Below are 27035 nucleotides of genomic sequence, written 5' to 3' on the forward strand. Positions count from 1 at the left end.
ATCTTTTTAGGCATGTATTAGGTCTCTGTGAAAACTTGGTTTAAATGTAAACTTCATACTGCCCTGTCAGTTTTTGTCTTAATAAAATTATAGATTTATAATCCCTGATTTCTGTCTTGATTAAGTCTTGCCAGAAGTCTTTCTTGCCTGCTATTGCCTTATAGGTTCAGCCTCTATTGGAAATGGCTTCCACACTTGGATGGTTTTATTTCTTGGACACTGTAGGTGGCACAGTGGTTAAGAGCTCAGCTGCTGACCAAAAGGTCGGCGGTTCAAATCCACCAGCAGCCCCTTAAAACCCTATGGGGCAGTTCTACCCTGTCTTATAAGTGTCGCTATGGGGAGTCGGAATCAACTATACAGCAATGGGTTTATAGGATTGAAAATCTGGTTGCTGGCTTCAATCTTTAGTGATCTTGCCATATTAAAGGCAATGCTTGGGAAAATGGGTGTTTGAGTAGGATTTAGATCCTAGCTCTGGTATTTCATAGATTTAACCTTGGCTAAAATCAGCTTCTGAGCTATGTGTTCCGTATCTAAAAATACAGAGTTGAGAATTACATGAGACAAGTGTGTGAGTGCCTAGCATAAGCCCAGCATAGAGTAGGCTATTATTAAGAATATTCTAGTCTGGATATCTTTAAGGAGATGGCCTATCTTTGGGAGGAATTCAGGAAATAAAGTAATCAGCCCCTCCAGAAATTTCCAGAATTGGCCTCATGTTTGAGCACTGAATTAAAATGTCTTCCATTTTCTTAACTTCATTTTCTGCCTGTTATTCTACAGCCATTCATAAAAAAGGGAAAGTGGTATTTCCACTGAGATCAATATAGTTGAACTGTACTCACGAATACAAAGCATTTGTTTCAGCTAAACTGATGCGCAGATACTTTTTTCAAAAAGCCTCCAAGGGAAGGTGTTGCGGAGAGTAGAGTGGAGCCAGGGAGGTTACTGAAGGTCTGGGTCATGGAGAGGCCTTTTTGTGCAGAGGAACAGAACAGCAGTCAGTCGCTACTAAGCTAAAGGGTTGGGCAAGATGGGTCTAACTGAAATTGGATTTCAGCCTTAGCATTTGTCCACAATGGGCTGCTGTTCAGCTTTAGCCTTAACCTACTTCATTGTCATTTCTGGCATTCTTGTACTGTTACAAAAACCATATAAATCTCCCCCAGGGAAGATACTGAAATTGATTGTGCACACACTGAAAGTTAAGGGGAAGGTAGACATTCAGAGAGGATTTTGTGATCTTTAGAAGCCAGTTGTCACAGTTCTAGATCCAAGGTTTAAAGATAAGTTTTTCTCAAGTGATTGTTGAAGCCACAGATACATGCAAAAACACTAGAAATAAAAAACATCAATAGGCACACCAATCTTAAGTCTGCTTCAGAAAGTATTCAGAGAGCGTTTCTTAATGCAGTGCAAAAACTTGTTGGATGGCTTCTGTGAAATTGCATCATCATCATAGACTAGCCCAGGCGTTGAAGCAGAGAGAGGTTTTTCGGTACTATTAAAAAAGGAAAGTGTACTAACAAGAGGACAGCATCGTTATTTGCACTCTTCTATGCTAAAGAGTCACTATGAGTGGAAATCAACTCGATGGCTACAGTTTTTTTTTTTAATGCTGGCCAAACCAAAAACCAAACCTGTTGCCGTCGAGTCAGTTCCAACTCACAGTGACCCTATGGGACGGAGTAGAACTGCCCAGTAGGGTTTCCAAGGAGCACCTGGTGGATTTGAACTGCCAGCCTTTTAATTAACAGCCGTAGATCTTAACCACCGCACCACCAGGGCTCCCCTCTGCAGGCAAAGCCCATCCAGTGCCTTGCTTCTCCACTGTCTTCAGTTAAGGGCGCTTCTGTTTAGCATCAGAAACATAGAGTGTAACACTTACTGTCAGGTGTAATCTTGTATTCCAGAACTCATTCTGTGATGGTCATATTCAGGCTTGGTTCAATATGATTTTAACTCTTGGCCATTTGGTATTTGGCCATGTGTGTTCAGTACACCTTTGCAGTCTGTGGCCCATAGCAGTGGGAATCTGCATTACAGTTAAATATCTCATAGTAAAGGGAAAATAATAAAGGAAATTGCTATTCCAAAATAATTTGGTGGAACCAGAACTCTAAAATCTAAAACTGGTTTTTTTCTGCAGTAGCTCTAGATCCTCAACTATGGAGCTGAGTTCTGTGTGAAATCGTATTAATCTGACCAGGTTATCTGATGTGTGAGTTGGCCTTCTCATGAGGATGTTGTCATTTAAAACTGAGAGCTGATGGGACTGAACCAAGTCCAGGCTCTGTGTTGTCTCCCCTCCAGAAATGGATGGAAATAAAAACATGACAACTAGGCCAGTATTCAGTTAAGTCCTTGCTTCACCTTGCCTTTTAGCAGTAGGAGGCAATCATGTAGAGGCGTCCTGGTGTTTTGGTATGTGATGAATGGAGTTTGATAGAAGCGTAAGATCCCAAGACAACTTTATTATAATCTCTCTGGTTCTGCACATAACTTAGGTTTGACTGTGTCCACCAGCGAGGTTTTCTTCAAAGGCTACTGCTTTTCTACCAATGTGCTAAGTGTAACATTCAGCTCTCTTATGTGGATGCCTTTTAATCAACCTTGGCTTTGTGAGCTTCCTCCTCAACAGATTGTGGATGTGTTGAAACAAATAAAATCTGAAATAAAACTATCCTGCTGGGATGAAAAGCATAGTTGGCTTTGCTTTGGGGGCTGGGTGGGGGAGTGGTAAGCACAGAGTGGTCTGTTTCTAAGGCTTTTTTTTTTTTTTTTTTTTGCTTAGGCCAGTAGGTGGCAGAGAGAAACACTTGAGTTTAGACTATGTGCTGACAATTCAGCTTCTATGTTTTTTTGTTTAGATTATGTAGCTTGTGTTAACATATTCTATGGGAAGACTGGGTCTGCATTGTGACCTCATTGGTTTCTATGGTGGTTTGTGATAGTACCAAGGCACTGTTTACCCAGAATGGATTTTTGAATCTGTTGACTTTGCCCGAGCCTGCCCTGTTTACTGTTTGCATGGCCTAGGGTCAGGCTGGGCAAGTTTGGGGCCTGGCTCTGGGACACTAGACTGTTGTTTCAGTTGCGGCTTCAGCCTTTAGCTTGAGAACTAGAAGGTATAAGTCAACTGAATTAGTCTAATTAAACTTGTATTTAAAACAAAAGGCAGAGCTCCAATTCCTTGGCCTTTCTCTCTCCCCAAGTGAACTAGATTTTGTTTCCTTGGTTGATAATAGCATCTGGATTCAAGTTAAATACTGTGCTGTGCAGCCTACCACCATTCTGAAGTTGAAGTTAGGATAGAAAGAACAAGCACCCTCATTGGTATCTTTGTATACGTAAAAATGAGGACGAGGGCTTCTTTCCAGCTGATTTCGAAAACATGTCTTTAGCAAGGTCCCACGCTCTCACCCCTCCAGGGACATGTGCACTAGATTCTGTTTCTCATCTAATTCAGGCAGACACGGACTTTCAAAGAAGTCCCGGAGAGAACAAGGACAAACTCAAATCAGGTGTTCAGTTTCACGTGTATCCCAGCAATCCTGTATGCTCATTCTCCACTATCGAGTTCAAAACCAGAGGCAAGGAGCATGAATGGCCTCTGTGAGAAAAAAGTAAAGGTGGGAGAAACATTGTCCTTGACACAGTGAAAAAATGACAGGTTGAAGGTTTGTGATACGAAAACAAGGCTTAACTGCTCGTGATAAACACATGGGTTTTGCTAGAGAATGTCTACACTTGGTTGGGAAAATGACTACCCGGAGAGCCAGATACCAATCTAGTATCTGTGTCTGCATCAATGTGGAAACATTCTTGCTGCACACCTGTTCACCAGGTAGTGCCCTAAAACTACGTATTTACTCTGAGGCTTTAAAGTTACTGCTCTTGGTCAGTGCCTATGTTCCAGGTAGTTGCCAGACAAACCTGGACAGCAGCAAGGTCTGGTTTAGCTGGGGGTTGTGAAAGCAGAGATGAAGCCAGCCTGAGGAAGGCAGAGCTATATGGAAAGTGCTTCCCCACTCACCAAGCTCTAGCTGACGAGTTACTGCTCAGCTTTTCCCAGTAAAGGGGGCAAGGTCAGTCACGGAGGCCAGCTCTTGATGACACTGAGGCACATGTCTAAATCACTATATCCCCAGCTTCATGGTGAGATCCTGTGCAGGGCTGAGGCTGAAACTATGGGTCTAGTTCCATCTCCTGACGTGAATAAAATGTGTGGAAATTAGTTTGAATGATGCCTAACCAAAAGAAAAACCAAACCCACTGCTGTCAAGTCGATTCCGACTCATAGCAACCCTGTGACCATAGAATCGCCCCATACGGTTTCCCAGGCTGTAAATCTTTACGGTAGCAGACTATCACATCTTTATCTCCAGAGTGGCTGGTGGGTTCAAATTGTCAACCTTTTTGGTTAGCAGCCAAGTGCTGTAACTGTTACACCAGTAGGGCTCCTTTGAATGAAGCCTAGGACTGCTAAAGTCAAGACAAAGCCCCACCCGCACAGCTCACCCTGAAGTCTGGTCCTTAGATAGGCTTCAGGCCCGCTCCCACACACCCTTCTGCCCCCCTCACTCCAGTGAACTTGATTTTATTTCCTTGTCTTAGGTGATGGGTTAGTGGTAGAAGCCCTTTCACAGGCCTTACTTGAGTTCTCATTTCCTGCCAGAAAGTGCCTTGAGGTTGGAACACCCACTCCACCTGCCAGCAGCAAAAAGAGGTCAGCCCCACACAGTGCTGACCAACTTGGCCCTGAGCCCCAGCTAATCAGCATGATCCTAGACACAACTATACATCCCTGTAAGGGGACGTGATGGGCAGCAAAAATACACTTTCCAAGTCCAGAGGCAACACTAGCAAAGGGGTAAAGAGTTTTTCTGTTGAAAAGTCTTTAAATCTGTGAAGTTAAAAAAAAAAGTTGCAAAACAAGGTATAAAAGGTATAGCCTAATTGTGTACTAAAACAAAAAATACATATACACACACACACTTCTGGGATACAAAAATATAGTCAGTTTACCTTTCTCTATTACAATTTTTTTTTTTTTAATCACCAGCATGGATTAAAGTTTTTGTCTTGCTTTCTAGGTTTTTTTAAGAATCTTGGTTTTATCTGGCTTACAGACATCATCAATTCCTAATCAGGAAACAGCTCTTATTTACTATAACCAATTCTTTCCAACTAGAGATAGGGGGGTAGGGGGTACTTGTAAATTCAAACAAATCGTTAGAAATGTTGTTCTTAGAATTCTATTCCACCCCTCAGGACAACTCCAGTAGCATTAAAGGACTGGGCTGAGCCAGGCTGCACAGTGGTGCTCAGGAGTTCAAGATCACTGGTTCCATTATGAGGGGCCACAGCTCAGGGAGGCCTCAGGCACTTACTAAGCACCCACCCTGGAGAGGGTGGGCATGTGGCAGTTCCACAGCCACCTAGAGACACCTTAAAGCATCACAACTCTTCATAGGCTTGCTGTCAAAAGCAGTGTGAGGGAGAACGATACCTACTCAGCTGGGGAGGTTTTTTCAATGATGCCTTAAAACTCTGGGGCCCAGCTGCCTACTTCTCACTTTTCATCATCCCCACTGGCCGTGACTGCACTCCAATACTCCGCTTGCCTTTGGCCGGTGGGGCCACCACAGAAGTAACAGCACCATCCAGCTTAAAAATGCAGTTTGTAGCAGGTGGGCAGGTAAGGAGCTGGGCCAGGTGATGAAACACCTCCACCTAGCTTACTTAGTTGTATGAGGGGAGGCTGGAAGAATTCTGAACCCTTCTCTGAGGCAGCACTAGCTGGCACATGCTATGAAGAGGTACAGAACACCTGCTTGGAAGGATCTATACAACATTTAAGAGTCCCCACCGTCAGCCTCCCCTGCTCTCCACCCACCTTCCCATGTGAGCTCTGCCTCAGCCACACAATGGCCAGTCCTCCATGGGGCCTGTTTGCTTACCATCAATTTAAACTCAAAGTAGGGAAAAACTGCACTTGAGAATGAATCATCGTTTTATTTTATTTTGTCATGTGCTCACAGCATCTCTCTCCTCTCCCTGGCAGGTCACAGAGATAAATTAAAAATAAAATCTACAAGGAAAATAATTTATAAAAGCACTTCCCAGGCTCACGCCTTCTATCCCCACTGCTCAGGTAGAACACCCCCCCCATGGGGAGGGAAATCAGTGCTTCCCCCCCTCAACCCGCTCCTATTAGTCTGGAACAGGGTATTCCAGAGTCAGGCAGGGATGGCAGCAGTGACAGTTAAAGACACTGTGGTCCTGGAGCCATCTGGCCACCTCAGAGCTCCCTTCTCTGCTCCTCCAGGCAGTCTCCAGGAGCCCTGGTAAGGCAGGGCTGTGCAGAAGCTGCCTATGGCTGAGAGCCTGGGGGAAGGGTGCTCTCAGCCCCCACTTCATGCACTTCTCATTCTACAAAGAAACCAAAAAAAAAGAAACCAGACAGAGACCTCGGGACAGAGGAGAAAAATCCCAAGTGTTCACACAGTTACACGGAGTCTTTATGGCAAAGAGAACATTTAGCAGCTTTGAATATTGGGGCATCTCCTTTTTACTCATCACAAGCATTCTAAACCCTATAAGTGAAACAGTTTCAAGCCCTAAAAAAATCAAAGCGCAAGAAATTCTAAGGACTAGTTTTGTTGTTGCTGAGTTGTGTAGACTTTTTTTTTTTTTTCAGTGACAAGCCCAGTTGGTAGGGGGAGGTCTGAAGGAAGGGTCACTCCCCAGTGTTGTGCTGAATACTGCCTGGAGGCTGTAGCGCTGGCTTCTCCCTCCACATCATCCCCCCCTGCCCCACCACCACCCCCTGCCTCAGAGGCAGCCCCCAGAGGAGGAGGGCGCAGGCCCAGTACCGGGAGCACTGGTGATCCAGCTACCTAACAGCTACAGGCAGCTGGTGGGGGGAGGGGGGTGGAAGAGTACAGCATTCACATGCGGGCTCTGATGGGGACAGTGGGTGCCTCCCTCAGAGGTGGCTGGAGCACAAAGGGAAATGGGAGTGGCAGGGCAGTGAGTGACATGCTTGGTGTTGGGGCTGCTGCAACATGGGGCCTCATGACCCTTCCTTCTTCACTCTGCCCTTTGACCCTAAACCTCAACGCCAGTGTTGGGTCCCTATGGCTCCCACCCCACTGAAAAATACTGGGAGATATCCAAGAGCCCCTTCAGGGATGCCAAAGGTACAGGGAGCAGAAAGTTAACAAGGCCCCCAGCCCAGCCTGCCCTGTGTCTGCATATCACCCCTCCCCAGAGTGAAATGGGGTTCACTCACACCAATAACCTAGTCCCACCCAAGTCACTACACCTGCTGCCTGGAATCCTGGCCAAAGCCAAACTTGACCTTCCCTTGGTTTTCTTCCCGCTTTGATTTCTTGGGGTTATTCTTCCTCCCTTCCAGGAACAAGACTTTCTACTACTTTCCCCTCCTCTCCCAAGTCCCTTCCTTTCCCTGTTGGCCTCTGCTCCATATAGCTCCCCTGCCTCCAGCAATGGCAGCACCACCCCTTCCCCTGAAGGTAAGGGGTAGGGGCGAGGACCCTGTCCACCCAAACGGTCTGGCCACTTTCACCCCACCCCCGTGGGGGGAAGCTGAGCCAGACAGCGCCTGCGCCCGCCTCTCCTGTACACTGACCCGCAGTCATCCCATCTGAGAAGATATATTGGGTAAGAAGGCATTAAAGTCCCCGCTGTAGGTCCAGGTCCAAGTCCAGGCCCAGCCCTTCAGTTTCGGTCTTGGTGAGCGTCAACCCCTTCCTCCCCAGGCTCACTTCCTCCGGTCCTTTGGCTTCCTCTCTTGCCGCCGAGCCTGCTGGTCAGCCAGCGTGCGGGGAATGAGAAGGACACTGCCATCCCCAGCATACTGGAGCGCGTACTGGCTGGGGGAATAGGGCCGCCCGTTCTCATCACGCAGCCGCCCAAACACCTCCTGGTACAGACTCTGGACCTTCTGCTTCATCTGCCGCAGTGACCGCAGGAACTCCACTTTCTCCCGCAGCAGCCGGGCTTTATCCTGCTGCAGGTCCTCCACGTCTCGTTCCAAGTTCAGGATAGTGTCCAGCTTCCGCTTGCGGCAGTTCTGCGCCGCCATCTTGTTCTTGCCCCGGCGCCGGATGTCACGGATGAGGCTCAGCTGGGCCTCACTCAGCTGGTATTTGGACAGCAGCTCGTTGAACTCCTCCACAGGCAGATTGATGATCTTGTCATTGGTGAAGGGGATCTTCATAGCTCGGGCTCGATGCTCATCCCGGCTCATCTGCTTGTCTAAGAAGTCTGCCTGCTTCTCCTTGCTGCCTTTCTTGAGGGTGCTGGGAGGCGGCAGGTTAGCAGAGTCGAGGGCACTGGGCGCCATGTTGTATGTGTGGTTGTGGCCCACATGCTCCAAATAGGGCAGGCAGGAGAGCTGAGACGGATCTTGATAGCTCATGCGGCAGAACTTGGAATACTCGGGCTGGTAGCCCACAGCACCCTCTGCCTCTTCTAGATCCAGGGCCTCAGAATCAGAACTGTAGCCAACAGCACCTTCCTCAGAAAAGGAGGAAGAGGCTGAGGAAGAAGCCGAGGAAGAGGAGGAAGAAGAGGAAGAGGAAGAGGAGGAAGAACTGCCTTCAGAGCTGCTCAGGGAGGAAGGGCTATGGCTCGAGTCCAAGGAGAGGCCTGAGTCAGAGTCAAACTCCTCTTCCAGCTGGGAGGCCTGCACAGGGTTAAAGCCTTCTTCAATGGCCAGGTCCATGAGGCTAATCTCATCCAGCATGGCTTCATCCAGAAGGCCCCCCAAGGGGTCAGGCAGCTCTGGGCCTGCTGTGTCATTGGTGGTGCCATTGAGCTGGGGTGGAAAGAAGAGCCCCGCCAGGTTGGTGGAGCCAAAGGTGGAGTTGAGGCTGGTGGAATTGCTGGGGACCAGGGGGAGCAGTGTGGAGCTGCCAGCCACAGGCAGGCTCTCCACCTCAGGGCTGAAGAGGGAGAAGTCCTGGCTGCAGCTCCCCAGAGACGCCTGATGCAGGCTGACATTCTGATTGATGGGAGTGTTGGGGGCAAGGCTGTAGTTGGTGCTCAGTGGGTCTCCAGGAGGGGTGTTGTACAGGATTTCACTGGTCGACGTGTTTACTTCCATGGCCTGGGAGGGGAGAAACGCATCATTGTTCCGGAGTCTGAGGAGCAAACTCCCTCTCCAGGTGTGGAGAGGGAGGAGGGTGCACACACTGTAGGCTCCCAACAGAGCCCCAGCTGCACTGGTATAAAATAAAAGGTTGGAAACCAAAGCTCACAGGGTCAGCTCTTGGCCAGCTTGGTCCACCAGACCTGAGAGAGATGGGCTCCTTCCTGTGGACTCCACCCCAAATGCAGGACATGACCGGGTCCTGGTCACATTTGGCCAGACTCCCCCCATCTTAAAGGGAGACTAAGGAAACCCATAACCCTAACTACCTCCTCACCACTGCAAGATCAGCACCGTGAAAAGAACACCCAGACTTGGGAATTAGAACCAGGGCTTCAAACCGGTTTGAATTGGTTCAGTCATGGCTGACGAAATGAAATCAGAACAGACCCAAATTTTTACAATTTGGGTAATTCGGAATGCGAAAAATTACGGGTCAAAGCCCTGGAATGGGAGACTCGGAAAAGGCATAGCGAGCTCTTTCCAGAGGCTAATGCGTGAGACTAGATTACTGGCAGGACTGTGGAGAGTGACACACATTCAAAGCCGCAAGGTCGGCCGCCATCTTTGAGTGTGCCAGTGCCGTTTCTGACTCTGTGCCCATGGGCGAGAAATTTTGTTGCTATGTTATATGTACGCTATCCTTGTTTTCTAAAAGGGAAATGAAGCTTCTAGCAAGGCTTCGATCCATAATTTTTCTTGTTCTACCAGTTCACCCAAAATTTAAAAATTCCAGTCTGTTCCAGTTTCACTTTCTTGGCCATAACTGAAGCGGGAAGAATCAGTTCAAAGCCCCAATTAGAACACCTTTAAAATAATACTGGCAGAAGACCAGAAGAGCTAGCTGGTGCCTGGCTACAATCAATGACTGCCCTGACAGGGAACACAACAGAGAACCCCTGAGGGAGCAGGAGAGCAGTGGGATGCACACTCCAAATTCTCATAAGACCAGACTTAACGGTCTGACTGAGACTAGACGGACCCCGGTGGTCATGGCCCCTAGACCTTCTGTTAGCCCAAGACAGGAACCATTCCCAAAGCCAACTCTTCAGACAGGGATTGGACTGGACAATGGGTTGGAGAGGGATGCTGGTGAGGAGTGAGCTTCTTGGATCAGGTGGACATGTGAGACTATGTTGGCATCTCCTGCCTGGAGGGGAGATGAGGGGGTCGAGGGGGTTAGAAGCTGGTGAAATGGACACGAAGAGAATGGAAGGAGGGAGCAGGCTGTCTCATTAGGGGGAAAGCAATTGGAAGTATGTAGCAAGGTGTACGTAAGTTTTTGTGTGAGAGACTGACTTGATTTGTAAACTTTCACTTAAAGCACAATTAAAAAAAAAAAATACTGGCTGATTAGAGTACTGTGAGGGCCAAGTGAGACGATGATGGCTGTCAAGCACCACATGAATCAATGCTAGAATTAACACCAAACCTTGGAAACACCCTGCCAAGTGACTCTGCCTGAGGGAACGGAAGAAGGCACACCCAGGCGGCAGGCCCTGCTTTGGAAAGCTAGTCTACCCCTCACTCCACTCCCTGCCGCCCCAAGGAGACACCTGGGGCGTACAGTTCAGAGAAAGAGAGGTGTTACTACTTCTTTCCCCAGAGGTGAAAAAACAAATCCGAGGGGTTTGTCCCCTGTTCTGATAACCCTACCTGCATCTCCATGATGGACATGAGATCCTGCCACTGCTGTTCCAAGTCAAATGGCGACTCTGTCCCCGTCAGGAGAGGAGACAGGAGGTTGTTCTGAAGAGGTGGAGGCTCACTCTCACTAGGCACTGCTTCTGTTATGCTGGAAATATCTGCTGGAAACTGGGGTCAAAACAGAGGCTTTAACAGGGGAGGAAAAAAAACTACCTTCTGCTTTCCTCCCAGAGGCTACCACCTGCTTTCTGTGTCTTCCTTCCTCTGATTCACCCCCAGAAGCCAGGACAAGGCCAGAACCAAGAGTTGGCACCTTAGCCAGCCATGGAGGAACATGCCAGGTGCAGGCAGCCCTGCTCAGTGGGCTCTCCCTGAGCCCTGCTCACCTCAGCATTCTCCCCAAAGGGGCAGGTGGCCTCCAGCAGCCTAAGGCACTCTTCCAGGGACAGGGCCGTCTGGTCCTCCCCACCAGGCACCTGTGGCAACAGCAACTGTAAGTCTGACTGACCTGGGCCTTGGCTGCCTGCAGGCTGAGGCCTCCTCCCAGCCTGTCCAAGGGGAAACTGCATGGGGAGCTGGCTGACTGCAGGCCTGCAAGCTCCCTCCCATTCCTGGGACAATGGCTGGCCCTGAATCCCAAACTCCAGAGGAGAACGGAGACGGAAGAGTCCTAAAGCAGGCAGGAGGATGTCCGAGGCTTTGCCTCCTCTGTGCTGTTGCCAGGGCCTGGCCCCTCTGCGACTACTGCTCACCACGCCCCCTCCCTGGCCTAGCCAGGGCTTACGGACCACAACACAAAATACACGTTCTGGTCCATCCCCCAGTCACAACCTGTTCTCTTGAAGGGGACATTCCTGGAAGACCTCTACCCGAAGTCTGTGTGTTTTGGGGGGTAGGGAAAAAAGAGAACCCGGTGGGTGGAGGCGTTGTTACCTGTGCAGGGAAGCTCTCCCCAGTTTCTCCATCCACTAGCAGGTTCCGCGCCAGAGCCTCTGCATCCTCACCGGGCCAGGTGTCCCCCTGCTCTCCTCCATCTCGCAGCTCTTTGTCCACATCCTGCTCCTTCTGGCGATGACTATAGTCAAAAATCTCGCGCCCAGCCCCCAGATCAATATCCTGTCGCCAAAGGATGTCAATCAGATCTATGTCCTGAAAGACAGACCACCATGACTTTACTCTCAGGTCCCAAGGGCCCCTCCCTGTCCTGCTCCTCAGAGGTCCCTTCTCCTGTCACTCCAATTAGTCCTGGATGGAGCCTCTCCCAGTCCTACACCTGCCCCTCTGCACCAGCAAGGCTTCACTCATCTATTTCCAAACACCACCCCCACACCCACCCCCAAAAAAGAGCCACTATCAAGAACCACTAGCGTGACCATCACCATATAAACCTGTGGGTTTAAGATCTGGACCAGAGGCACACCCAGGCTAGTCAAGGCCACCTCCTCCCTACATAAGGAGGAAGAGGGCAGCAGGAGGCACTTTTCATTTTAGGAAGAGAACCCCCTAAAACTTGGTCTATAGGGAGCTGGCCATGGCAAGCAGGGGCAAACTGTCATGCAGAATTGCTTCCTAGTGGCCAGGCTTGCATCAGCCTATGGTGCCATTTCATTTGCATAAAGGGGTGGGGTGGGCTGGAAAGGAAAATCCCTGCATTTCCAACCACCTGATGCAACCAATGACAACGCTGGGCTATCTCCAGGCCTCCCTCCAGCCATTCCCCTTCCCTGGCTGACAGAGGAATGAGACTGAACACCCACAACTCTTAAAGACCAGGCTCACCTCCAGAACCATCCCTGCCAGAATTCCCATTCTCAGCTGATCCCAGCCAGCTGCCTTGGTCCCAGGAGAGCCTCAGGCAGAGTCAGATGATCCCACTGGTCGCCCCACCCAGCCAGGCAGCCCCACTGTGTCCCCTCATCCAGTGCTCTCACTCCTTCCTTACCACACCCCACGACTTTCCGACTTCCCGCCTCCCCAGCCAGTCAATTCATTCAAGGACATAACCCGCATCACTCCTCAACTATGAATGCTGCCTTGGGCACCAAAATGCCTCCCTCCAGATCTACTCTAGTGGCTCCTGACCAGTTCCTGCACCAACCACCACCCACACTGCCACCAGCACAGAACCTCCAATAAATAAGAGCCATTTGGGGTTCACGTACGTGCCACCCCCTGTGGCTGAATCCTCCCCACCGGCCTGAGGAAACTAAACTGTTGCCCTCCATTCAGCAGTTAAAAAGCAGATACTTTCCAGAAAGCAGTATCTTAGCCCCACCTCCCTAGCCTTAACCAGAGATCCCTTTCCCACCATAATCCTCCCGACCCTAAGACCTCCCAGTTGTACCTCTCCCTACAGTCTCCCCACATACACCAACCTGAACAGAAGCCCTGGACCCAGGAGCAGAGGGGGGCTGGGCCACCCGGTGACCAGCCAGCAAAGAGTTAAGGGGCTGGCTCTCTTTGGCATGGCCCCCACCACTGTGAGAGCTTCGGTCCAGGCGGGTCATGGTCTGCGAGATGAGCCCCAAGGCAGCCGGTGCCGGGAAGCCGGGCAGGGGGCTGCAAGGAGCTCTTGGCTTGCGGGGAACACACCAGGCTGGAAGGGTGGCCCCTTGCTAGCTCCAAGGGGCCCGAGGAGGGTGCCCCGCCCGTGCTGCTGCCTGGGCGGCCCAGCCCAGCCCCCTTCCTCCATCCTTGAGCAGCCCCCTCCCACCTCACAACCCCAGTTCCACTCAGGCACCCGGCAGCCCCCACCCTGAGCTCACCGCAGAGGCTGCAGTGAGATGGGACTCCCACCCCATGCTCCGGGCTCAAGCTGCAGAGGAAAGCAAGCGCCCTCCTGGGCCTATCCTCCCGCTCCTCCCTCGCTCCCCCTCCCCACGCCCCCCAAACTTGTTACCTAGGCTGCAGCAAGGAGCCAATCCCCTCCCCCTTCCCCCCCTCCGCAGGTCACTGCTGAGGCTGCAGAGAGCCAATCCCCTCCCCCAGGTCAGCAGCTGGGCTGCGGAAAGAGCCAATCCCCTCCCACTGTCGTTACCTAGGCTGCGCGGAGAGCCAATCTCCTCCCCCAAGCCTCCGCTGGAGATGCGAGGGAGCCAATCCCCTCCCACCGCCTGTTACCTAGCTGCAGCCGGCAGCCAATCTCTGCACCAGGGCAGCTGGGGAAGCTGCCGCAGGAAGCAGCCCATCCCAGGGCCGCCTCCGTCTCCTTGAGGAGATGCACCCAGGGGCGGGCAGCCCCACCCAGCCCAGCCAGTCAGCTGGGGTGGTGCAGTAAGTGCCCTGGGGGAAGGGGTGCCACGCTGCTCCCTCCTGTCGCAGCTTGCCCCTCCCACAGCTTCTCTGGAAGCTAAGTTCTTCCCGGGAGTGGAAGCAGTTTTCCAGTTCCTCCAGAGGGCTGTGCCTGGCCCTCCTCTAGCCCAAGGATCACAAGCCAAGCTGGGCAGGAACCCAGTACACACAGGCCCACTGTGAACTAGGGGCTCTGTCACCCTAAAATAGGTCAGACTAGAGGAAAGATGAAAGCCATGTGCACACGTGCAGAATGGCACATCCTGGCCAGGCCCAGCCCCAAGCATGAGAGGAGGCACAGCCTGAGACCCTGCACTTAGGAAGACAGGTGCTCAGCAGGACCCTGGCCGCCGGTATGTCCCCCACTCCCCCATTTTGTTCAAGAGTGTTCTCTGCGCACCCTTTCAAAGCAGGAAAAAGGCCCTTGTCATCAGTATGGCAGTCAGACTCTGGATTGGCTTCTGAGGGGGAGATGCAGCTGCCCCCTCTCCACTGCTGCTTCACTCAAGCCTAAGGTCAGGGCGGAGAGACAGTATGTTCTCCTTGGTCACAAACTGCTCTTAGCCTGGAAAGAGCTGTAAACAGGCCACCCCCCTGCTCTGGGCAGAGTGCCAACCTTGAGGGGAATCCTATCCCTGATGAGGGCCCAGGCTATGGCTGTCCATCGAACAGGCCTGGCAGCAGGGGAGCACTGCCACTCCAGGGATAATACTAGCTCCAGCAGTGCCTGTCACATGCTCTGGACCTGGGTATTTTTATCCCTGAGTTGCTGAGGAAATGTTCTAGACACATTATAATCCTCCCTTCCCCCATACCTAGCCTAGGCCCCTAATACCGGTCCCTCACCAACCCCCAAAGAGCGCAGTGATAGTCTGGGGTCAGGGAAAGCACAACCTTTATGAGGGCCCAGAAACAAAGGGAAAACAGAAACCTGCTCAGAAAGCAGGTTTGCCCCAACCCATCCAACTATAGTCAAAATATCTCATCCCATTCCACCCCTAGAGCATGACCGCAGGACAGGCGCAGAGCTCCCCCTGCAGGGCCCCTGCCCAGGTTCCAGGGAGCAGGCCCAGTTACACCCACCCCTTGGAGAGCTGCATAGGAGGCACCCTTCTTCTGACCACTGTGCCAAGACTGAAAACCAAGTGGCATTATAAGAATTTAAGAGGCACGGAGAGGTAAGACATGCTCAAGCTGCCCATGCTCAGATAACCCTAAACCAACCAAACCCGTTGCTGTCGAGTCAATTCCAACACATAGCAACCCTTCAGGGCAGAGTACAACTGCCCCACAGGGTTTCCAAGGCTGTAAATCTTTATGGAAGCAGACTGCCACATCTTTCTCCCACTGAGTCGGACTGCCGACCTTTTGGTTAGCAGCTGAGCGCTTAACCACTCCACCACCAAGGCTCCTCAGATAACCCCAGTCTCTCTCAAAGTCGATCCCACTTGAGCCAGCTGAGCATCCAGCAAGGTTTCTCAACCTTGGCACAACTGATATCTGGGGCTGGATAAATCTGTTGTGGAGGCTGTCCTGTGCGTTTTCAGATGTTTAGCAGCATCCATGGTCTCTCCCCACTACATGCCTGTTGTGACAACCAAAAATGTCTCCAGACAATGCCAAATGTCCCCTGGGGGACCAAACTGCCCCCAGTTTAGGCTCGCTGGCCTGGAGAAACCCACATTCTTCGACAATCACTAACATTCAGAGAACTAAGGTCAGGCACAGGCTCAGACGCAGGAAGGCAGGCAAAACTTTGTGTGACCTAGTAGGCAGGGGAGCCAAGTTCTCCAGCTCTGTGGAGCTTTTTCTACACTCCACATCCCCTCCTTGGACATCCCACACCCTCACCCAAGACTAAGCTCTGGAAAACCCAGCCCAATACAGCCATCTTCCCTAGTGGCCAGGAGAGTGCAGAGGGTCTCTCCTTAAGGTTGGGCGGCAAGCCAGAGCCACAGCCAGATGTGATCTTAGCATTGTGCTGGTGAGGGGAGGAGCAGTAGCCATTCACAGGGCTAAAGGCAACTGCATCACTCTGCCCAGAACAGTCAGTAAGCCACATGACAGGAGCGAAAGATCTCCTCTGGTAGCTCAAGGCAAGCGGAATGCAGCTTCTCTTCAAGCTCCCAGCCCTCTCCTCCCTAATCCCTGCAGTAAGCTTTCAGCAAAGAACAGGAGCCTTGAACCTCTCCAGGCCAGGAATAACTCTCCAAATCTAGCCCTTGGCTCAGGCCCCCGGAGAGCTGACTTATCAGGACCTCACAACAACAACAGGCCTGACCACAAAGGAAGAGAACTTCAGGGTATGGATGTGTTTTGATTGGGGAGCGGGGCAGGGGGGGGTACTGGGCAAAAGTCCACAAAGTATTTGTGTCTTAGCAACAGATACACACTGCATCAAAGCCCATCACAACATGATCCCTCCCCAGCCCTGAGCCTCCAGAAGTCATGTTGAAATCCAAGCAGTAAACATGCTGGCATGTTCTAGGAACCTCCCACTGTCCTGACGGTATGTTAAGAGGTAGGTCAATGGTTCAACACAGTGAAATGCTCCCAGCCCCCAAACCTGACCTCAAAGTCAGCCTATTCCCATCCACGAACAATGCCTGAGGCTCCCCCTGGAACCTACCTGGTTCTTTAAAGGGATTAGTGCTGTGACCACAGTCTTTCAGGACCAGCCCACCCCCCTACCCCCAGGCCCCACCCACTCACCACAGGGCCACTAACCTCTTTGGTTAAGTCTCCACTGACTGGAGGGGCTACAGCCCCCAAATCCTCCAAATCTTCACTGAATCCCTGCTCCGTTTCGCTTTCTCGCACCCCGTTGTCTGGGCCTGTCACATCCTGGAGGCCACTGGAACTCTCGAGGGCGAGGCCTGAACTGGGCTGGCTGCCAGAAACAGACCCCTCCGGGTCCCGGTGGACCAGCCAGGCGTTTACCTCAGTGGTCGGCACCTGAAACCTGTCCAGGGCCCTCACCTGACTGAGGAGCCGCCGGGCAGTGAAGTAATTGTCCAGGTCTATGCTCTTGGGGTGGATACCATAGCCATCCAAAGTATTCCTCAGGTTGTGGAACTGGGTCTGAGTATAGGCAGAACTGGGCCCCAGGATGATCTCCCGGAGCGGGGGGAGCTGTGAGGTCAGGTAAGTATCCACGTCCACCCGCACCCCAATCAAACTCAGCAGAATGGTGAACTGAAGGAGTCCTTCCGTTAAGTATTTCTTCAGAGAAAGCATTGCTGAAGGACCAGAATGTTTATGCTTTTTGGTTTTTAAATCTTCCAAAATACAAATCAAGGCCACTGCTCTGCTGCTTCAGCCAGCAAATTACCCTCCTCAGTGCCAAACCCTGCACCTCCCCCTGGCAGAACACAGGGGCTGAGCTCCCTGACAGCCCCAGAGGAAAGCACACCCCGTGGAGCCAAGGCCACACTCCAGACCACATTCACTTTTCCCTTCTTGACACCTCACCTCTGAAAGCGCAACTGTTCCTAACCCAGTCCAGGCCCTCAGGGCCCACGAGACTTACTGTCTCCACAGTCCACATACAGTCACTTCCTCACTCACATTAGCTGTCCTCTCTGTAGATTCCACTGCAGGCTGTTCTCAGAAACAGCTGATGGATTTTTTTTTTTCCTTTTCCCTCCTAAGGTTTATTTTCTTTGGCTGGAGCTACAGGCCTTTTGTCTTGGGTCAGAGTGTCCCGCCTCCTCCACACTTACCAGGGGGGTTTCCAGAGAAACCTGTAATGGGAATCACAAGAGCAACAGGGTAAGATTCCATGCTCTGCACACCATGACCGGGGTAGGAAAACCTTCATGGTAGAAGGCAGGAAACACATTCTAAGAAAAGGCCACTTTTACAGAACGAAAATGAGTCACTTATTATACTCTCAAAAACAAACAAGCAAGCAAACAAATCCTGTTACAAACCCGATAACTGTAACAGCAAAATATCACTCATAAAGGATCCCTGCTACTGAATATTACATTTGCCATACCCTAAAAGGCAGTCTACTTTGAATAAGCAAACAATGCCCAGGGCATCCAAAATATTTTACATGTTGCCCGACTTACCACCCCTCCCCGCCCCAACACTCTACCCAGCTTCTATTTTTAGTGTGAGAAGTCAATTTCCCATCTTAACGTTAAGTTGGTTTCCCATCTCTCCGAAGAAAACTGCCTACAATCCTTGCCCTTTCCAACTCTAAAGTGGAAAGATTATTAATGTGTAAGGGGGTCAGAGGACATGGGGACAACGGTCAGGCCACCACTTTACACAAGAGAATAATACCTCTTGTTTTTTTCAACTTTGAAATCTGATTTTCCCTTTGCTATCACTCTCTCACATTAAAAAGAAGAGAGATGGTGGGGGCCTGAGGTCGGATTATTCCGTCCAGAATTTGCATAGACAGGTTTTATTTTTATTCACCTTCTGAGCCAAACCACTAGGTTATGGCCAAATTCTCAAGCCAGACTGCCAGGTGGGGAGGGGGTAAATCTGCCTTTCAGTTTCTAGTCTATGTCTGAGCTGCCATTAATTTCATAAACCAAGACATCCCCCTCTCCTCTTACTGTTGTAACCCATCTACCACCTTCAGTCTAAACGGAAAAGCGATCTACACACACACAAACACAATCTGGTCAGAGTAAACACAATTGCGACCCAGGATTCCTACTCTCTCGTTCTCACGCAATTTAGTATTAAAACCTCCCAAGAGCCAATTAAGTTTGAGAAACCGGCCAAATTCCCTTAAAGATCGGGTAGGGCCACAGGACCCTGGTCTGAGTCCGGGCCAGTCCCACCCTACCCCGGATACCCGAGTCCGGTTGGGACCAAGTCGCCATGCCCACTCTCAGCGTCTCGGCCTCTAGCCTTCCGGGGCAGCAGCGAACAAGTGTTATTTTCCCGGCCTTGACCCACCCTTAAAGCCAAACCCCACCCCGCCCTCCGGCCATATAGCCCCACCCCGCTCCCAACCCGGGCCTAACACCACGCCTTCCAGTGCCCTCAAACCTCCCCAGGCCGACCTACGCCGGAGTCGGCCTCTTCCCGGCCCTGCGGCCCCTCGCTGCCAGACCCCGGCCCCGATGAAAACCCTGCTTGGCCGCCCGCTCCCACACCTGAGCCTCAGCTCCACCCCGCCGCCCCTCACGCCATAGGTCTCGGCCCCGCGGCGCTGCGCCCCTCCCGTCAAGGGGTGGAAGAAATGTGCCCGATACCCTTGCCTGCGCTCGGCGTCCGCCGCTGCCGCCACAGCAGGCCTGCAGCCTGAGTCCCGGCCTCGCCGCCGCCACCGCCGGCCGGCCTAGAGCTCCCCTGCCTCCGCGTCCCTCCCCGCCCCCTCCTTCCACCTCGCTCGGAAGCCCGCCCGCCGCGGCTACCCAGTAACAGGTTTCTCCAATCAACAAGCCGAGAGCGTGGCGGTCGCCGGATGTAGCGTTGATTGACAGAAGAGAGAGCCCAATGGCTGAATGAGTCTCCTCCTCTGCCTGCCAATCTCCCAAGACTGACATGATCCACGGCCCAATGAGTGTCTAGGCCCGCCCCGCAGCGTGGTCCCACCAATGACTGGCACGAAGACTCTAGTGCCTGGCCTTCTGGACCCTTCCGCCGAGCGCGACTGCGGGAGGTGTTATAGACTGGGCGCTGAGCTAAGTCTACAGAGTAGGCGCTTCCAGTGCATCGGGCTGAGAAACGAGGGCCTAGGACAGGTAGTGGGAGGTGGAATTGCCGCCGGAGCGCGGAACTCTCCTCTTGAGGGTTCCCACGGTGACTTGCAAAAGTCCAGTGATAACCGAAAGGGCCGGGGCGGGGCACGGAACATGTGGTCCTCCCGGCGGCGACTCTCGTGCCACCATCTTGGATGCTGGCAGCGGAAGCTTGTATCCCAGCTTCCTAACCGTGCTGGCCTGGCGCCCTTCAACCCCTCCAGTCTGTGACCAAAAACCCGTTGCCGTGGAGTCGATTCCAACTCATAGCGACCCTATAGGGCAGAGTAGAACTGCTCCATAGGGTTTCCAAGGAGCGCCTGGTGGATTCGAACTGATGACCTTTTGGTTAGCAGCCGAGCTCTTAACCACTATGCCACCAGGGTTTCCCCAGTCTGTGACGGTTGTGGCTAATGTCCCAAGCAAGAGTCTCACCTCGGAAACAGCCCTACGGGTGGGTTCCTACGGCGCTGGTGGAACGTTGGGGTGTGAGAGATGTGGTATAGCGATATTTTTCATGACAGAAACACCTTCTAGAGCCCGCTGGTACTCCCCCAGCCCAGCCGCCCACGGAGCTTGGTCTTTCTCTTTAGGAACTTTACTCAGTTGACAGGAGTTCTGCATTCCCATCTAGCCATGCTTTCTGAAACATCTCTTTTTGACTGGAGCTTTAATCTACCCCAACATCACCTGGGGAGTTTGTTAAATTTGCAAATTATGGCGGCCCAATAACCTGCCTGCATGTTAAATGATCCTGATAATTTTAATGCAGCTGGTCCAAGGACCACATTTAGGGGATCACTCAATCGGAGTTTGTAGTGCTCCCAGTTATGTGTCAAAGAGGTTCCTGACTCCCTCCAAGAGCCCATAATCTAGTGGACCAGTCGTTGGTCCTTGTACAACTAAGGGCAAGGCCAACTGATAACTCTCTAGATAAGAACATAAAGTATATCACGTGTTTCCAGAGTTAGGAGGCTTAATGTAGGTGCTTCACAGCTTACAAAGCACTCACTCTAAATAAATACACACCAGCGTCCGCTCCTTGAATCCTTACAAAATCACTGAGCTGGTTACCCTTTTCAAAGATGGATTCAGAGAACATGTTTTACTTACTCATTTACTATCTCGCAATAAATACTAGAATATAAACTCCACAAGGACTAGGATTTTGTGCTTTAATCACTGTGTCTACAAAACCTAGAACAGTGCCTGGAACTTAGTAGACACTCAGTATGATACTTATTGAATAATTGAAAAGGAACTCAAGCAAGCAGGCCTATGATTAGAAGTTACTATTAAAATTAAGAATTAATATTTGGAGAAGGTATAGTTTTGAAGGGTATAGCAGGTTACCAAGGCAATGGGAGAGTGTTCAACCCCTGAATTAGCAAGGCCATGAATGTAAACACTGCTATTGGATAAGAAGGGAGGAGAATTTGAGATGTGACCATTAACTACAAAAATAAATCAAGGGGGTTGAGAGGAAGCATCCAAAAACCATAAAACTGAAAGATGCTAAGCCTAGACTAGTATTGTGTGCTGTCAAGTCAATTCTGACTTATAGTAACCCAATAGAACAGAGTAGAACTGCCCCATGGGGTTTTTCTAGGCTGTAATCTTTATGGAAGCAGATCACCTGATCTTTTCTCCAGAGTGGCTGGTGGGTTCAAACTTTGATATGATACAGTGAAACCCATGTGAAATTGTTCACTGCAGATTAGTAAGTAAGCACAGGTAAGCCTGTGCTTACCTTGTTTATTGGATAATCCACTCCTTCCTGCCACATCTTTCTCCCAAGTGGCTAGTGCGTTTGAACCTACAACCTTTTTGGTTAGCAGCTGAGCACTTAACCACTGCGCAACCAGGGCTCCAGACTAGTATTAATCAAAACCAAACCCGTCGCCGTCGAGTCAATTCCTACTCATAGCAACTCTGTAGCACAGAATAAAACTGCCCCACAAGGTTTTTTCCAAGGCTGTAATCTTTACGGGAGCAGACTGCCACATCTTTCTCCTGCAGAGCTGCTGGTGGGTTCAAACTGCCAACCCTTTTGGTTAGCAGCCAAGTGCTTAACCACTCTACCACCAGGCCTCGTTAAACTAGTATTACCATTAACCCATTGCTGTCAAGTCAATTCCAACTAATAGCAACCCTGTAGGACAGGGAACTGCCCCATAGAGTTTCCAAGGAGGAGCTGGTGGATTCAAACTGTTGACCTTTTGGTTAGCAGCCCCGAACTCTTAACCACTGCACCACCAGGGTATAAAAGGGTCTTTTGCACTCGTAGGGTCACTATGATTCAGAATCAACATGATGGTAACAGACTAAAAAAAATAAACCAAACCCAATGCCGTCGAGTCGATTCCAACTCATAGCAACCTGATAAGACAGAGTAGAACTGTCCCATAGGGTTTCCAAGGAACACCTGGGAGATTTGAACTGCAGACCTTTCGGTTAGCAGCCATAGCTCTTAAGGCAACAGACTAGTATTAAAAAAAAACAAACTCACTGCCATTGAGTCAATTCCGACTCATGGCGACTCTATAAGATAGAGTAGAACTGCCCCATAGGGTTCCCAAGGAGTGCCTGGTGGATTCTAACTGCTGAACTTTGATTAGCAACTGTAGCTCTTAACCACTGCGCCACCAGGGTTTTACAGGGGTTTAAATACAGGACTATTTTGAGAAGGGAGCCCTGGTGGCGCAGTGGTTAAGAACTCAGCTGCTAACCAAAAGGTCGGCAGTTTGAATCCACCAGCAGCTCCTCGGAAACCCTATAAGACAGTTCTACTCAGTCCTGTATGGTCGCTATGAATGGGAATTGACTCGACAACGGGTTTGATTTTTGGTTTTGTTTTGGGAAGGCGGAAAGAAATATTGCATACCACAAGTGGTCGTTTGTTTGACATAGCAAAAAGAACAATTTTAAGCCCTGACGCAGTTAAAAACAAAACAGAATACTGGGTAATCCTTTATTTATGGGGAATCAGGAAACCTTAGAGTCAACAAAACAGTGTTTTGGACAAGTAGATTTGTAAGGAGCATAGCAGGGTACCAGATGCCTGCTGTTTTTGTTGTTAGTTGCTGTCGATTCCAACTCTTGGTGAGTAGAGCAGAACTGTGCTCCACAGGGTTTTCAAGGCTGTGGTCTTTTGGAAGCAGATCACCAGGCCTATCTTCCAAGGTGCATCTGGAGGAGTTCAAATTGCCAACCTTTCGGCTAGTAGTCGAGCACTTAACCATTTGTGCCACTCACGGACTCCTACCAGGTGCCTTAACTACTGCACCACCAGGGTTCCACCAGGTGCCTAGGATAAGAAAGTCATGTAGTGGATGTAAGACTGATTAACATGAATCAAATGAGATAAATGTTCCCTGAAATGAAACGTGGCAGCTGGATGTGGGGAGGCCACACTGGGGAGATAAGGGATGATATTGTCATGTCACTCTGAGAGCCTAAATTTATTTGATCACTTTGTAATGATGCCAATATCTTGGATTGTATTTTTACCCATCCTCTCCTTTCTCTTCTCTCCTCTCTGAGATCCTGGGTGTGGAGGGAGTGCCACGCACTGAGAATGGGAGGGGGATCCCAGTTAATCCTTGGAGAACAGGTGGGAGATCTTTCATTTGTGCCCAAACTATCCCATTTTCTTTTGCCTCCCATCTTCAAATACTGTGTATAAATGTGCATAGTGATTAATTATCTGCGTGTAAAATTGGGGAGAAATACGTCAGAAACTGTATTTGGGGGTTAAAGAATAACAGGGAGTGATCTCACAAAGGCGGACAGTAAAAGGGAAAGACAGAATTGCTGGCCTGTTGGAAGGGCTAAGGAAACTACAGCTATAGAGACCATCTCAATCATAACAGCAGGTGGTTAGGCCTGGCAGGACGTGGGCGCCTAAGATATTTAATACCGCTTGGTGGAGGTGGAGACCTAAAGACAGTCTTCCATTCTGTCTGGAGCTCCAGATCAAGTCTGAGCAGGTGCAAACCTCCATCACACAACCCGCTGGCTAACTTTGTAAAATCCAGGGTGTGTCCTTCACCCAAAAAGCCACCCTCCTCCCTTCCCCCACCCCACCCCCTTGCCTGGGACAGCTGTTAATAGGACAATTGCCCAAGAAGCAAAAGAAAAATCCCGTGCTGATGTGTCATCAGTCTCAGTATATCCATTCAATCAGACCAAGAAGACCACGGAAAAAGTGAGCGCAGGCGCGTGCTCCCTAAGGGCGAGAGGCTCAGTAAGACCAGGACTTGGCTGGGGACTCCAGGCTGCTCAGCATAGACGGCAGCACAGCGGTAGTCAGGAAGAGAGTTAGTTCTAATGCACAGGGATTTGGCCTCATAAAAAGAGCCAGCTAACTATAAAACATACCCCGAAATCCCCACTCGTCCCGGGAGTATGTGTTGACCTAGCTTCCCTTGTTGGAAAAGCCGTTGCTACCACCGGCAGTCACATCCGTCCTGCAATCATCCCTGGAGGATGACATCTGCCAGGAAGCCCTCCGAGAAGGGGCTGTGGAAGGGCACATTGGCTGGAGCTTGGATTTCTTCTGGAAGGCAGGAACTGCCTTTTTCCCTAAGGGAAAACCCAGCCTTTCTGCCATTCTGGCTGCCCATTACTTTTCCTTCTTTTAAAACCTTTTTCAATGTTGCTAATCTATAGAAGTATTTCTCACTCTCCACCCCCACCTAATCCAACTGCCTGAGATTTCCTTACAGCCTTTCTGAGAGAGTCTAGGATTACATCCTGTCAATACTAAACGTTAGCATGTCTTGCAAGGAAATCAATTAGTTTTCCTGCTAATCCTGACATCTGGCCCCCTTTCTTACATGGTAAACATCGTTAGCAAGCTTGTTAGCATTAAATCATCAAAAAAGGAAAAGCTCTTCTACAAACCAGCCTCTTCCCTGTGCACCACCACCACAGCTATCTGACAAGATTGCTTCCTCAACCCTGGCTTTACATTAGAATCACCTGGAGAGCTTGTAGAACATACCCAGGCCCCTAATGGTCTGACTGAGATTGGAGGGACCCTGGAGGTCATGCTCTCCGGACCCTGTGTTAGCCCAAGACTGGGACCATTCCCAAAGCCAGCTCTTCAGATAGGGATTGAACTGGACTATAAAACAGAAAATGATACTGGTGAGGAGTGAGCTTCTTGGCTCAAGTAGACACATGAGACTATGTGGGCAGCTCCTGTCTGGAGGTGAGATGAGAAAGCAGAGGGGGACAGAAGCTGGCTGAATGGACACGGGGAATACAGGTTGAAGAGGAGGAGTGTGCTCTCTCCTTAGGGAATGAGCAGCTAGGAGTACATAGCAAGGTGCGTATTAGTTTTTGTATGAGAGACTGACTTAATTTGTAAAGTTTCACTTAAGCACAATTAAAAAAAAAATTACAATCTTGAAAACCATATGGGGCAGTTCTACTCTGTCCTATAGGATCACTACGAGTCAGAAATTTGACTCAACGACGATGAGTTTGGTTTTGAGATTTTTAGTTCATTAAAAACATTGGTAAATGTGTCAGCCTAAAAAAAAAAAAAACCCAGGTCCAGGTCCTACCCTGGACCAATTAAATCTGAGGCTTCAAGAGCTGGGCTGGGCAACAATATACTGTAAAATTCCTCAGGTGATTCTTAGGTGCAGCCAGAGTAGAGAATCACTAATTTAGAGCAAGAATCCAGTTGGGTAAAAAAGAGCCGCAGTGGCAATGCAGAGGAGAATCATCACCTCATCTTTCTCAGGCCGAAGATGCTCTCTTCCTTGACTTATACAATGAAAACACCCCATTGTTGACTCATGTCTTGGTTTAACAGTTCATGAAGCTGAGTTCAGCTCTCCTGTGTGTCTCACCACATTAGTGGCCTGTGTCCCAAACAACGTTGGGTGATTTTCTTCGTATACTTCTCAGTGTGGCATGTCACACTCAGGGAGGTGCTATTGTGAGGTAAAAAGAGTGGGGGCTATCAACTCAGAGCTGGGTTCAAACACCTGGCCCTGCCACTTTCTAGTTGGGCTATTCTGGGCTCAGGAGAGTGAATAATACACGTATTCACAAAGGTTTAAAATCAGATCATATGTATAAAGCCACTTGCACTTGGGTAGGGCTGTGTCAGGCCCCTTTCTCTCCCAACTCTCTGTTCACCTACCCCACCACCTCGTCCCAGAGAAAGCCAAATGTGTTGAAGAAATAAGAGCCGTCCTTAGGATGTTCTGCTGGAAGCCCATGCTGCAGACAGGCATGGGAGCTTTCATTCTCTCCCTGAAGGACGCCATAAGCACACACATTTCTGCCTCATATTCCACATATACACCTCCCCCTCTTGACATTATAGCAGGAAGGATGGAGAGAGGCTGTTACCCAAGGGAGCTGTTTCTTCTTGTCACACAAGAGCAGATGCTGAAATCCTAGGACAGACAGCACAGAAATGCGGCTGCAGGAGGGTGAGTCAGAGGCAACAGCTGGTCTCACCTCTAAGATCTACCAAGGCCTGAAGCCGAACCCCATTCAAATCGCTCACTTCCTGGAGACTCCAAAGGGCAGGGATGTGTGTATTTTTAGGACCAAAAGGGAGTCCAGCTATTCCACAAGCTCCCTTCCCCACCCCACCGCACCCTGAAGGGAGCACAGAGAGCAGGGAAACAAGGCTGCATTCCTTTCGGACCCACCTCATCCTCATTCCCGTTAGGCTGTCCAGTGGATTCTCTTCTGCTGTGCTGTACACTTCTCAAGTCCTCTGGGGCCATACTGTGTGGAAAATACTGTCCTGACCCAGTGCACACTTAGTGTCTACATAGAACACCATTCAAGGTGCACCTCACGCTGGTGGCGGCGGGGCGGGGGGGTGGGTGCGAGGAAAGAGGAAAGAGTGGGGCCCTGAGGTTTCTTTGGGGAGAGTCTGGGGAAGGGCCATCATTGGGAAAATCTCTTCTTTGCAAAGCTGAAGCTGAGGGCACTTAGGATGTGAAGAGTTCTGGTGATGATAACACCAGCAGCAACAGTCGTGGAGGGAGTGGTGAGGAGGATGTTGTCGTTCATAAGCTTCTTTCTTGGGCCTCCTCTCATCCACTCTGTGACTCACCCACCTCTCCCCATGGAGCCACACCAGCTCCCTAAGTTCCCCTACCTTCCCGCTTCTCCTTCCCCTCTTCTGCAGGCTGACCCTCTTCTGTAGTGGATACCAGATGCCA

General features: G+C 50.4%; 1 protein-coding gene across 5 annotated transcripts; it reads right to left on the reverse strand.

The window, feature by feature from the left end:
• Positions 1-6001: 6001 nt before the first annotated feature.
• Positions 6002-19431, reverse strand: NFE2L1 (NFE2 like bZIP transcription factor 1). 5 transcript variants are annotated; one of them, XM_049861480.1, is made up of 6 exons: positions 19345-19431; positions 16850-17865; positions 11765-11947; positions 11218-11307; positions 10841-10999; positions 6002-9142 (listed from the first exon to the last, which is right to left on the reverse strand). In XM_049861480.1, exons 2-6 carry the CDS (start codon positions 17357-17359, stop codon positions 7793-7795), a joined length of 2292 nt encoding a protein of 763 aa, XP_049717437.1. In that variant the 5' UTR covers positions 17360-17865; positions 19345-19431; the 3' UTR covers positions 6002-7792. The 5 variants fall into 5 exon arrangements, with proteins under 5 accessions (XP_049717437.1, XP_049717433.1, XP_049717434.1 ...); XM_049861476.1 differs by having other exon boundaries at positions 11765-11980; XM_049861477.1 differs by lacking the exon at positions 19345-19431 and adding an exon at positions 18942-19032 and having other exon boundaries at positions 11765-11980.
• Positions 19432-27035: the final 7604 nt, after the last annotated feature.

Source organism: Elephas maximus, chromosome 19 (genome assembly GCF_024166365.1).
Source record: "Elephas maximus indicus isolate mEleMax1 chromosome 19, mEleMax1 primary haplotype, whole genome shotgun sequence".
Classification (NCBI taxonomy): domain Eukaryota; kingdom Metazoa; phylum Chordata; class Mammalia; order Proboscidea; family Elephantidae; genus Elephas; species Elephas maximus.

What these genes read in the sequence shown, in the direction of transcription:
- NFE2L1 (XM_049861476.1), bottom strand. Translation starts at nt 17,359, where the DNA reads ATGCTTTCTCTGAAGAAATACTTAACGGAAGGACTCCTTCAGTTCACC. An exon ending in GTGGAGACTTAACCAAAGAG is followed by an intron (nt 11,981 to 16,849) that starts GTTAGTGGCCCT and finishes TCTGTCTTTCAG; the next exon opens with GACATAGATCTGATTGACAT. An exon ending in TGTCCATCATGGAGATGCAG is followed by an intron (nt 9,143 to 10,840) that starts GTAGGGTTATCA and finishes CTCCCCTCCCAG; the next exon opens with GCCATGGAAGTAAACACGTC.